This window comes from Uloborus diversus, chromosome 7 (genome assembly GCF_026930045.1).
Source record: "Uloborus diversus isolate 005 chromosome 7, Udiv.v.3.1, whole genome shotgun sequence".
NCBI lineage: Eukaryota > Metazoa > Arthropoda > Arachnida > Araneae > Uloboridae > Uloborus > Uloborus diversus.
The window spans coordinates 164,981,247-164,994,705 of record NC_072737.1 but is presented as its reverse complement, the minus strand read 5'-3'; the positions used below and the strand labels follow the sequence as shown (position 1 = coordinate 164,994,705).

Genomic DNA, 13,459 nt, shown 5'->3' with positions numbered 1-13,459 from the left:
CACGTGTTTCTGCCCCCCCCCCCCCCCCCCCCCGTTACAAGGAACCCCTTTTTCAGTGCATAACATGTGAGCTAAAGAATGTAAAGACATTCAACAAAAAAATACGACTTTTGTCAGATGCCTTTAAATCTACGAGCCCCCATTTTGTGCATTGAAAAAGGAATTCCATGTAATGCCAAAACACGTGTCTGCAGAGTTCCTGCACTATACTTTTAAGGTTTTATTTTTTAAGCAAAGGTATTTTTACATTTTTTATAACTAATTTTTGTTTGTAGCAAAAATCCATTTTTAATGTAAAAATTCCATATTTTCTATACTTAAATTTTTTGCGTAATTTTTAATAAATAAGTTTTATTAACTTTGGGGACATTAAAATAAAGATTTATTCCATTGAAGCATTACAAACTTCATTATTCTCAAAATTTAAATTTGACTTATAAATTTTAATTGTAAATGATTGCAGAATATAATGCTCGCTCTTTTTTTTTAAATAAATTTTAGTATCTGTCTTGGACAATATTCAATTTTTTGCAACTACTCGGTATTGGCCGAGTATCTGATCAGAATTTGGCCGAGTACTGAGTCCTCGGCAAATTGGCCGAGTAGGCCGAGTACCGAGTAGTTACCGAGTACTCGGTACGCCTCTACTCAAGACTACTGAAATAACTTTCTGGAATAAAATTTGTTCAATATAACTGTACCGTGTGATTTCATTATAGGATTTGTAGGACCATAGGTGCTATTTGTTGGTCATAAAATAAAATAAAAAATATTAATAGTATTAAACTAATTGAGGCCGGTCCAACGTACCCCACCTCCCCCTACACTTAAATACTCTGTGTAATAATGTAACAAAAGTATTTTTTTATGAGATAAATGCACTTTATCTATCAGTTTGTTGACACTCTCAGCTTCAATGAGATGACATCTGCCTCCAGTTCGGTTATTCACTATTCCTGATAGAAGAGTTCTAATAAGAACGAAAGTGCAGTCTCAGGATGTGATAACCGGGTTGTCTGGTATAGCAGTATATTGCATATAATAGTAAATAATATTGATATAAAGCACAAATTAGCAATTGAATTGCATACAGTATTGGGGCTTCGCGGAACCGCTTTTTCAACGCAGTGAAGTGCGGGCTTTGGGATGCACTCTGTTGCATTGAAAAAGCGAGAACCTCAAAACAAGTGTCTGCAATTCAACTTATTTGTGGTTTACAACTGTCACAGATTCATTAGGCACCATTAGATTTGCTCAACAGTCTATCTCTATTTCTTTTAAATTATTTCAATCTATGTTTTTATTGTTAAACATTTAATTACTGATACAACACCTGGGAGTAGGGAATAGAGTACTTTGTACAAGCAAGACAATATGCGATGCCAGGAGAAAAACACAATGAAGTTCAAAACATTTATGAGCAATGTGTCAACGTTCTTGGAGATTTAGTTTCTAACAAAAATATAGTACTATTTTTTATTCACGGTATCATAAAATTCGAAGTGATAATTGTTTTAAAGAAAACCCCCTCCCAATGTTCAAAAAAAAAATTTTTTTTCAATTTTATATCCAATCAGAAGACTATCTTGAATGTTTTGATGAAACTAGTGATTGATCGAGATGATGCAATGATTTAGAAAAAGAAATTTTGTGCATTTAAAAAGTCAATGAGGGATAAAATAATTTAGTAACACAACATCTATGGCCTTGGTAGTTGCTTCTCATACTTTGAGAAACAAATAACTATTGAGATATTACAATAACTAAATGACCGAATTCATAGTAAGGACGTACAGCAATAACATTCCTTTTTTCGTTGCTCTTTATAATCATACCTTTGAAAGTTGAACTCCGCCGCCAACAGCAGTACCAAGAACAATATATCGTATTTTAAGGGCACCTCTTAATACTCGAAACAGTATTGAAACATTTCTTTCGCCTCGTAGTGAACATACATACACCTTTAAAAGTTTTCCATGGGATCTGTGAGTTAAACCAGAGAAAGTTCTAAGTGTAGTTAAGAAATCAGGGCTGCGTAAGATTAGACTGCCCTTATTCATATTTCTTTACCGAATACACTTCAAGAATTAGCATTAAAAAAAAAGGTAGCATTCCATTCACTTCGAAGAAACACCGAAATGAGAGCAAAAGCAAAACACCAGAAAGTGAAAACAATCATAGATGATGAAACACGTTAAACGAAGGGTAAGTTCATGGCGGAAGTTAAAGGCAACGACCGTAAGCATCGCCAATTGGCGATTGCAGGTTTCAAAATCGCCCTCTTGTGAGAGTTCACTTTACTAGAATTAAGCTGTAAATCATGTTCTCTGAACCATTCCTTTTTACTTTCTCTTATATCTAATATATAGAAGAAAGTTCTTCTATATCTAATATATAGAAGAACTAGCAAAAATACCCGGCGTTGCCTGGGTCAGTAATAATTATTAGAAAAAATCGTTACTTGCTTTTGTTTTCTGTTTTAAGTAAAAGAATTAAAAACACATCTTTTTGACGTGATTAAAAATCGAGTTTCTTCCTTACCCATAAAACTAAAATAGCAATCAGTATAAAAACAAATTAGTATTGATTAAGAAACGAAAGCACTATATTTAAGCATATACAAATTTAAAAAACATGAAATTAATCTTCTCATGTTTAAAAAGATTAATCTGTTGATACTTTTTTTTTAACATGGAGTCGAAAACCTTCTCTGTATGGCTAATGAAGTACGAAGTGATTAAAAAAAAGTAGCTGCGCTCGTAATCCCCTTATACTTGCTTTAGTTATTTCGGGAAATTTCAATCATTGTGGCTCTTGGTGCGATTTTACCGAATTTGCGAAAGTCGTTTCGAGGTACCTTCGATGATGCTCCCCCATTCTTTCCTTACTTTGTAAAACGATATGATATTAATTTTCGTTACAGAGATATCGTCGCCAGATGCTGAGATATTTTTGGTCACCATAAAATGGCGCTAAACAATTTCATCCCAAATGTTACCAAAATAAGTAATAAAATTTGGTGATTGTTTGAAATTGTGCAAAAAGGAAAATTAATGAAAGTTTTTGTGCTGTTTATGGATTTGCCTAATTTAGTTGCTGGATTATTTAACACAGTAAAAAAAGTCTTTTGAAAATTCTTTGATTGGCGATATTTTCTTTACATGGTGAAAGCTGAGAAACATTATGACGTAGTCTTCGGCTTCAAAAACAGCAACGTTGAAAAAACTGCCAAATGCATGAGCTACGGAAATCTTTCTGCAAAAATTTTGGCGATCTGCTGGTTGTTTGGATAATGAGTAAGTGTTCAATTAGCATAAATAATAATAAAAACCATTAATTACTTTAAAGTTCCGTTTAAATGGAAAATCATCAGCCAAATCATGTATTATTTGCCAATCTTGTGCAAAAATCTTACTTCAAGATTTGACTTGAGAAAAGCCTTGAACAATCACGAAAAGCAAAGAAAGTCAACAATACAACAATTGTCGCTATCGACAGGGAGTTGAGATGATACACTAAATACTGTATTGAGTTGAGGAAAGCCTTCGAACATGGATCTAAAAAGCTCATAACTCGTTTTTTATTCTACTTAGAAATTTCGAACAGGTGTCATCTTCAGCAGAAAAATCAGAGCTTTCGATGGACATATAATGTAAATATGTGCAAGTATTTTTTCATCCCAATGTTAGAGAATTTATACAAAAATTGTGTTTTATTGCCCCCCTAAGAGGGTTTTGCCCCCCATAACGGGACGAAAACTACCCTATGTGTTATTCTGATGCATAAGCTATATTATTGTAAAGTTTCATCAAAATCCGTTCAGTAGTTTTTGCGTGAAAGAGTAACAAACATCCATACATCCATCCATACATCCATCCATACAGACAAACTTTCGCATATATAATATTAGTAAGAAGTATTGGATTCGTGCAAATTCTCGAATTTTGACGGATTCGAACGTTTTGAGGTGTGCTGAGTCCATTTCGACTATTTTTGGAAAATGTCTGTCTGTCTCTGTGTGTGTGTGTGTATGTGTGTGTGTCACGTCTGTGTGTGACCAGTTTTTTGTGGCCGCTCTACAGCAAAAACTACCGCATGAAATTGAACGAAATTTGGTACACATATGTGCCCCTATGTGAACTTGTGCCCATTGATTTTTGGCGCGAATTCCTCCAAGGGGGGGGTGGAGCAATGGGACGTTTTTTGAGTTACGCGTGCTTGCTATTCCTCAGGAAGTAACTGGCGGAATCAAACAAAATTTGGTCCACAGGTTGCCCCTAACAGGAACAGATGCTGATTCAATTTTGGTGTCAATAGCTCAAACGGGGGTTGAATTATGAAACGTTTTTTGTGGTCAATTGTGACTGCTGTATCTCAAGAAATAACGAACGGAATCAAACAAAATTTTTTTGACAAGTAGCCCTTAGTGGGTATAAGATCTGATTTTATTTTGGTGTCAACAGCTGAAAAGGGGGTAGCGCAATCGCCCGTTCTTTTTTTCCATTGTGAGTGCCCTATCTCAAGAAGTAATGCTACGTTCTGGTTGAAATTTGGAATATATGTGAATCCATACGTAAACAGGCTTTGGTTCGATTTTGACTCCAATCGCTCCAAGGGGTGTTGATTTTTTTTTTTTTTTTTTTTTTTTTTTGCGAATAAAAATAGCTTTATTAATGCAACAATAATAAAGATAAATCGTAATAGATCGCCTTGCCTCCATTATTTTATCTACCGATAGATGGCAGCACCATCACCGGATCGAACAGTTAATGAGAATTTAAAACTAGTCCAGGAGCTAATAGCTACCTGGTGCTAGCACCCCCAGAGGTATCGTTTCACTTGGAGGACATTGAGACCACGAGCATATTTAACGTCGCCCAGTCCCCTTTAATGACGACGGTGGGTCTTCGACCTTCGAGGTTCGAACCGAGGACCCTCCGGCCCCGAATCCGACACTCTACCGATCGGGCTACCACGGCCCAATCAGAAATATTATCTCAATGATTTAAAATTTTTAACTGTTGCCATCTTATGTTTATTAATAAATAAAATATTTGTAATTAATTCAAGCAAGGCTTTTAAAATAACTTTCAATTTTCGCTCTTTGCTTTGCTTTTACAATAATTCAGACAGTGGGATGGTCGTCAAGTTTTTACATGTGTAATTTTGCTTTTGTTAGGAATATTGCTTCCTCGTCAAGCATGGGGAGGGATCAGAAAAGGAAAAATATAGAAGAAAGTTTCGTGATGGCCACAACATACTAGTTTTCTGTCGGTCTAGGCAGATTGGGCGCTGGAAACTTTGGGCGCCGAGAGCATTGAGCGCCGAGCACATTGTGCTCTATGTTCTGAGCACCCAATGAACCCGGCGCCCTATCAGCGTCTCTCAATCTTCCCATTTCGGAGTTGGAGGGTGTGGCTTCGCTCCCCCTGGTTTTGGGGGAGGGGGAAAGATTTTACTATAATAAAATTTTGTTTGAAACTTTTCAATACATTTAAAATAAATTTAAAATAATGCTTTAAGAAAATAAAAAAGGAATCAATTTATGTTAAGCAGAGGACAAATTGCAATCAGTGGCAGACTGGCCGGGCCCGCCGCCGGTGCATAAGCTGGGCCGCCCCTGTTCGACTTGACCACCCTCCCTCCTGTGCGCCCTCGAACATGTGCCCCTTCAAACCTGTGCCTCTTCGTTTTTTACTTTCTTCTATGTCTAATATATAGAAAAAAGTATTGAATAACGGCGAATTTTTTTTGGTTCACTTATGTGAACTTGTGCCCATTGGTTTTTGGCGTGAATTCCTCCAAAGGGGGGTCGTGAAGCAATGGGACGTTTTTTGAGCTGTGCGTGCCTGCTATTCCCCAGGAAGAAGTGGCGGAATCAAACAAAACTTGGTCCATATCGTCCCAAAATCGTAGAAGTAATGTAACATCAACGTGATCACATGTACCGAAATCCTCTTAAATTCGAAGAGAACTGGTTGATAAACCAGCAAAATGTCCGCCCAGCACAGCGATTTTACGTGAAATCGCTGTAGATATGATATGACTTTCAACATTTTTCGGAGCAATTATCAACGTTTTTTGGATGCTTACAAAATATCAACGATATTTCTATTTTTTGGTTATATTGTTCTCTGGAGGAGTTTTCAACTGATTTTAGAGGTTAAATGGATTTATCTACTAATATTGGATGAACTAACAACCTGTTTCAGAGGATTTTTCAACGATTTTCTCATGTGTTTGTATCACGAAATATCTACATAAACTGTATCTTGGTAAATTAATTACCAATAATTTATAGGCTTTTTGCACACTTTTTTACCCTCAAACTTTTTAAAACAGTAATATACTAAAGATTTTTTAAAAAATCATTTGAATGAAATTCAAATTTGGAATATAACTCAATAAAATAATTAAGAAAGACAAGAAAAATGAAATAATTTTTAAATTAATTTCAAATATAAATAAATATGTACATTTTATTTAAATAATTTAAGAAAAATAGCTGATGTTAACTATTTTTAGCGTTTTAAAAAAGTAATTTTAAAGATTTAAGACTTCCAAGAAACATGCAAGTAATCTATGAGTCATTGATAACCTATTTTGTATTCATATTTAAGTAGGCAATAAACCATTTCATTTGTATGCACAATTCGCAAATTTTATTCCAGCAATAATCTGAACAAACAAACAAAATAATAATAATATGAAAATTTTTAATTCAAAGCTATCTCTACGTCGTTTTGACGATCAGAAACATTGTTTCTTGAATTTAGAAAACATAATTTACAAAAACTTAAAAAGCAGGCAATTACTTTACTTCACGTTAATACAAGAAATCGCTAATTCATTTACACACTCACGTCAACAATTTACACGACAACTGACAACGTGGAAACATATTACAGTCAGTAAATAGCCATTTTTTTTAAACTGAAATTGTTGTGCATGAGCAGATTAAACAGTTTTCAGACATGTAAAAACTAGTGAGGTGCCGGATCATTAAAAAAGTAGATCCACGGATCCGGATCCGGATCATGAGTGTCAAGATCCGCGAAAACGGATCTCAATTTTTTTTTTTACCCAATTCAACTATCCAAGTGTAAAATTTGTTACGGAAAATATTCCCGTCAGAATAATGGCACTGTTTCTTCAAAAAAATGTCATCTACGGCGAAAATATAGTCAAGATTATGATTTACTCTTTAAAGAAATCTCCGTAAAAATTGAGGGAGAACTGGAAGGAATGGATGAGATCTTCATTAATGCTTAAATAGAATGTGAAAAATTATTTCTAGTTTGCTCGGTAGATGTAGGATACAGGAGCAAGAGTGGTAAAGCTGCTACTAGATAGGCTAGAAATAATTCGCATTTTATTTCAGCATAAATGCAGTGCTGACCTATTCCACCCAACTTACTCCGACCGACTATATAACAGAGCCAAGAACACCTTTACAAACAGTAAATAGAGTATTTAATCTCACTTTTTTTGAAGGATGCCGAGAAAAACCAAAATGAAGAATAACAGAAACCCCAAATCAATAACAAAAACTAATATTAAATTAAACATCATAAAAAAGAACCTCATATAAAGATAAATTTCGCGGATCAGAGCACACATTGTTAACAAATATGAACTGACAGCAGATAGAAATTTTAAATCATTGAGCTTTTTCTCCTAATCTTCTGACTATGAAATCTCTACCAATCGCGCGTATAAAGACTTAGAATTGCATTTAAAATTTACTTAACAAGATTATAGTAGGTCCTTACTGTATAACTTGGAAGTTTCAAACTAATATCTAACGCAGAAAACTTTGTTCTTTCAATTAGGGCCAATATTTTAACGTACAGGTAAATTTTTACTACCCTAAATGTGAAAAACGTTAAGTCGGTTTTTAATTAATGTCTCCGATAATTAAAATTCTACAAGATCGAGGCCAAGCTAAAAACACTTTCGATAAAGTCAGTTTTTAAACGAAGAAAGAACTATCCAAATCGGTTCACCTGTTTAAGAGCTACAATGCCACAAATTGACACACAGCTACACTTTTAAAACTTATATTACCCCTTCCTTTTCACGACGGGGGGTGGGGGGCGTACTAATTGGCTTCTGACACGATACCTTATAATTTATATAGGGAATGAAACCTAATTTAAACGGAATTTAAGTCTTTTATTCAAATGTTTAAGAAATTTTAGGATAGAAAAGATCCCTCAAAGAAGTAACGGATACGGATACGAACACAGATCTTTATTTTCCCTCGGATATCCGCGGATACGGATACGGATATCCAGAACATCACTAGTAAAAACTCGTCAAAATGATTACAAAAATCAAAAATTAGAAATACGCTATATACTATAAATGTAAACTTTCAAACATATTTTGGATTTATTTTGAAACCCGTGCTAATTTCGTACTTTTGTCAACCATATTTGGAAAAGCCCAACTACGTGAGGAATCTACATTGCGTCGATATCCGTTTGTGATATGTCATGAGTTTTGCACCAGTTCAACGATATAACAACGAATATTGGAAGATCTGTGCTGTCTGGATTGCCCTTAACTGGTACAGATTTTGGTGTCAATAGCTCAAACGGTGGTTGAGCTATAGAAGAGCTGGGCGTTAAATTGAATTGAACAAAAGTGGGCTTGAGATTGGCCTGTTTTAAGCCTTCCCCCGATTCACCACTTCATTTCTTTATCTAAATTTTGGTGGATACTCAGTGTTAACAACAGAATTGAAAAATACTGATTGCTGCAAAAAACATCAAGAAATTCGCCAAAATCTGTTAGCAAACAAAATCATGTTTTTTAATGTTGAACACAAGTGGATAAGTTTTTAAGTTTACCTAAGACAACAAATTAACAACACAAAGCTAGAACTATGGCAGGATTGCATGCGAGCATATACCGAACACCATGGTTACAGAATCTAGAGACTAAACTTTTGTCCTCATCAGTCCAGGAGAATGACCATTGAACTACAGGCAAAGGTAAATAACCTCATACAGAAGCTGAGAAGATCTTCGCACTGGTCGCTAAAGATATTTTAGCACATCAGCAAGAGGTCTGAAAACATGGTATGGCTTCATCTGGAATGATTTAAGATGAAAGCTAGGGTGAAAATAATAAGTTACCCCCTTTTTAATAGAATAAGTTACCCCCTTCTTCGCTCAAAAAAAAAAAAAAAAAAGCACCTAGGCAGAATTGCAGTAACAAATACTAAACAGTTCTGTCACATTGCTTCACTAATGCTTCCCCATTAAATTCATTCACTTTTTACAGTAAAACATTTTTGGAATAATGTGAAAGTGTCCCTAAAATTCTTTATATAATTTCGAAAAAAAGTAAGACTATAATATTTTTTTAAAACTTTATTAAACTAATACCTTTTCATACATAAAGGTAAGTTAGACTTCAAATATATTTGGAAACAAAAACATAGTCAATGATTTTGCTAAGTTCTTTGGTTAACGTGGGACATTCCTTTACGGCTGCTTGAGAAATAACTTGAAGAGCATGCAATGCATTTTGTACTTTTTGAACTTCAATAGTTCTCTGTGTTTCATTCCGCACTGCTCTGACAAAAGTGTTATCAAGGACTTTTTGTAAAAGCTTCGTTTTCTTCTGTTTAAACGAAAGCTGCAGCAGGACCTGTGTGGGAAAAGAACACATTAGTATTTTGAACAAATTTTTCACTGTAATAGTCTATTAATTAAAAGCAATTGAAACTCACAACATATACCACCTGCTCCCCACCAAACTCCAAAAAAAAAATTCTGCATGCTATTTTTTTTTTTCATTAGGTGCCTTTTGCAAAGTTCTTTTCAGGAAAGGTTGGTGTAACATTAGAAAAATGGATCCAGCTTCTGTTTTTTTTTTGGGGGGGGGGGGGGAGTCATTTTCAAAAGAGGCGGTCATTAGTCATTTTTTGGGCAAAACTAGGTGTTTGGGTAAATCTTCCAAAATATAAGTTCCAAAAACGCAGTTTTCGGACATCTTTGGTCACTTGGGAATGTGGGTCATGACCCCTCCTCTGCATCCATGCCTAAACACACTAGAAAGTTGATTTAAAATTGAATAGATTACCTTCCGAAATTTACCAAGATTATTAAATTTTGCAATCAGGCACATGATGAGCTCTTTTTGGGACTTCAAGATATTGTATTGGTTGATAATGGCGGAAAATGATTCACATGCTTTCTTCTGGGTCACATGGGCTTCTTTGCAAGCTTAGATGGCAAGTCTTAGAAAATCAAATCCTACCTTTTGTGATCCTTGGAACAGCTTGCTAAATTCATTGATGCAGGACGTGTGACATTTTTAAACATATATTTGCACTTTTTTCCAGGAATTTTAAATCTTGTCTTTTATTATTTATACATATTTATATATGAGGAACCAATTTATAAAATAGTTTTTGCATTTAAAAATGATGAGTTGTATTTGTTGCTTCTCATCACATTGTAGTCGTATGTACTTTCACATCACATCTGCAAAACATAAATACGGTTTTTTTGAAAATAACATGTTATTTTTTTCGTAAGTTGATACTTTAAATTGGGATACATAATAGATCCTTTCTTCAAATGGTTAAAAATAAAAGCCAAAGTTTAAAATTATTGGAATAAAGGGCAAGTGAAAATGTTACATTCGCATCAATGAATTGAGCAAGATGCATTCCCTGTGTCTATGATGGTCTCAGTTAATTTTAAAATGTTACTACTTGAACTTGAACCAGTTCAAGGATGATGTTTTAAGTTGTACCATATTTTAGAGAGCCACAACACTCCAATATATAGTTGCTCAGGTTATGTAAATTTTGTAATTCCTCGCTGAACAAATTATAAGTGAAGAAAAATGCATTTCATATGAAATTGATTCAGGATTTCAAATTTTTAACTGGTTTCTTTTTTTTTCAAGTTACATTCTGTCAGACAAAAGTATTAGTCATCATAAAGAGAATATTATGTGAATTATTAAACATTTAAATTAAAAACATGCATAATATTAAGTAAATAAATATTGCATTGGAGATCAGAATGGAAAAAAAAATATTATTGATAAATCACAAAATATTATAACATGGATAGCAAATTTTGAAAATGACTTAAAATACATACCTTGATCTTCAAGATAGTTTATAGTTTGACTGGAATCAACTAAATGCTTAAGAACATAGTTAAAATACGGTTAAATATGTGGCGCTGCAAACTAGGAAAATATTTTGCCATTTCACTTTGCCTCAAATTCTCCGACATGCATTTAACTATCTGTTTCCACTGCAGCAAAAATAACAACAGCATAATTTGCCATTTTTATTGCAACTAGAGCATTTCTCTGCAAAGACCTAAATTCTAATGTCCTTCAATAATTATTACCAGACCTGCCTTTTAGGGGGCTCAACTACCTACCCTTGGGTTTGGGAAACAGATATATTTACGTGTACATGGGCATGGTTACTGCCGTTTTTAGGTATAATTTACATTGAGTATGAACATCCCTCCCATGGAAAAATTCAAAACGAGGGACTTGATTATTATTGATACTAATTTGAAACTTTATTGCCATTACCAGAACAGTTATTTTCTCAAACTCTGTGCATATGCAATTATACTAGCAAAAATATCCGGCGTATCCTGGGTCAGTAATAACTGTGAGAAACAATCGCTACCTTCATTCGTTTTCTGTTTTAACTGAAAGACCTCAAAACACCCTGCTTTGATTAGATTCACCCATAAAAGTAAAATAGCAATAAGCATAAAAACCGGAATAGTATTTAGTTAGAAATGAAAGCACCAAATTTATGCAAAAAAATTTAAAGAATTTCCAAACCATGAAATTTCACATGTTTATAAGGATTTTTAGTTTTTCAGATCATTTTTTTGTTTTGAACATAGTCTAAAGCTTTTTCTATATGGCTATTGAAACACAAGTGGTTTTAAAAAATGCAGCCGCCTGAAATCCCACTATACTTGCTTTAGTTGTTTTGGGAAATTTCAATTATTGTGGGTTCTTGGTGCGATTTAAAATGTTACCAAATTTGGGTTTTGGGATACCTTAGATAATGCTCCCTCTCCCTACTTTGTAAAACTGTCTGTTACTAATTTTCGTCAAAGAGATATTGTCGCCAAATACTGAAATAGTTTTGGTGATCATAAAATGATGCTAAATATTTTCTTCCGAAATAAGTGACAAAATTTGGCTAGTGTTTGAAATTGTGAGCAAAGACATTCTAATGGAAGTTTTTGTGCTGTTTATAGATTAGCCTAATTTAGTTAGTGGATTATTTTACATTTTAGCAAAAGTTTTAAAGATTATTTTAATTTCAATATTTTGGTTACATGGTGAAATGAAAGCCGAGAAACATTATTAAGTAGTCTTTGGCTGCAAAAACAGCGCCAGTTGAAAAGATTGCCTTCCGTTTTAATTGAATCGTTATAATTAATTATTACTATGTTCTTATTTCTATGAAATTTATATATTTAGTAATCGATTTCCAATTGTATGTTTGATGCATAAACTCGTTCGTGAGTGTAAGTAATAAACTTACACATATTTTGAAAAGACTCTCTCGCTCAGAATAGGAAAATGTAGTGTTTTCTGCCTATATGTTTAAGTCCAATTGGTGAAAATATCTTTATGATTGAGAAAAATATGATGTCATACTTGAAATCAGTGCATCCAGTAGAATAAAAGTCACTCAATACCGTACAATCACTTTTTCATGACCCGAATTTTGCAGGCCTGTGTAATTTTTGACAATAAACACTTTCTATTTTCCAACTGTTGCCAAAATCAATTGTCTTTTTACTTTGTTCCATTATCGATTATTGGCATAGATGAGGATAAAAATCCTAAGAAAGCTTGCTCAAGCTTGCTTTCATGCTTGCTCCAGAGAAGCCTTGATTCAAAATTTTTATTATGATCACTATTAATCTTGCTGTTGTAAGGCAACGAATTTTTGTAACAATGGGTTATATATTCATTTAACAGGGAAATTACATTAAATTTACTGTTTTCCATCATAACTTTTTAAAACTAAGTTTTCTAGAAATAAATTATAGCCTATGTTGCTTCCTGATAATGTAGATAACTATGGTGAAAAAATTGTTAATATCAGGCTAGTAGATTTGAAGCTTACCCCGGACATACATACAGAAGTAGCCATTCATGTATATGGATGAGGATACAATTCCTAAGAAAGCAATAAATGTAGTACTTGCTCCAGAGAAGCCATGATTCAAAATTTTTATTCTGATTGCTGTTAACCTTGCTGTTGTAAGGCAACGAATTTTCGTAACAATGGGTTTTATATTTATTCATTTAAAGGGGAAATTACATAAAATTTACTGTTTTCCACCATAACTTTTTTAAACTGAGTTTTTTAGAAATAAATTATAGCCTATGTTGCTTCCTGATAATGAAGCTATCTATGGTGAAAAAATTGTTG

General features: G+C 33.8%; 2 protein-coding genes across 4 annotated transcripts in view; both read right to left on the bottom strand.

The window, feature by feature from the left end:
- The window catches only part of LOC129227051 (dynamin-like 120 kDa protein, mitochondrial), an 83,162-nt gene extending 81,008 nt beyond the window's left edge, over positions 1–2,154 (bottom strand). For all 3 annotated transcript variants that reach the window (XM_054861691.1, XM_054861692.1, XM_054861693.1), the window contains exon 1: positions 1,836–2,154. In XM_054861691.1, coding sequence (XP_054717666.1) covers positions 1,836–2,060 — 225 coding nt within the window. In that variant the 5' untranslated portion in view covers positions 2,061–2,154. The remainder of the gene's footprint in view (positions 1–1,835) is intronic.
- Positions 2,155–9,423: 7,269 nt separating this feature from the next.
- The window catches only part of LOC129226982 (coiled-coil domain-containing protein 40-like), a 37,000-nt gene continuing 32,964 nt past the window's right edge, over positions 9,424–13,459 (bottom strand). The window contains exon 14 of the mRNA XM_054861611.1: positions 9,424–9,660. Within this exon, the coding sequence (XP_054717586.1) occupies positions 9,424–9,660 (237 nt within the window). The remainder of the gene's footprint in view (positions 9,661–13,459) is intronic.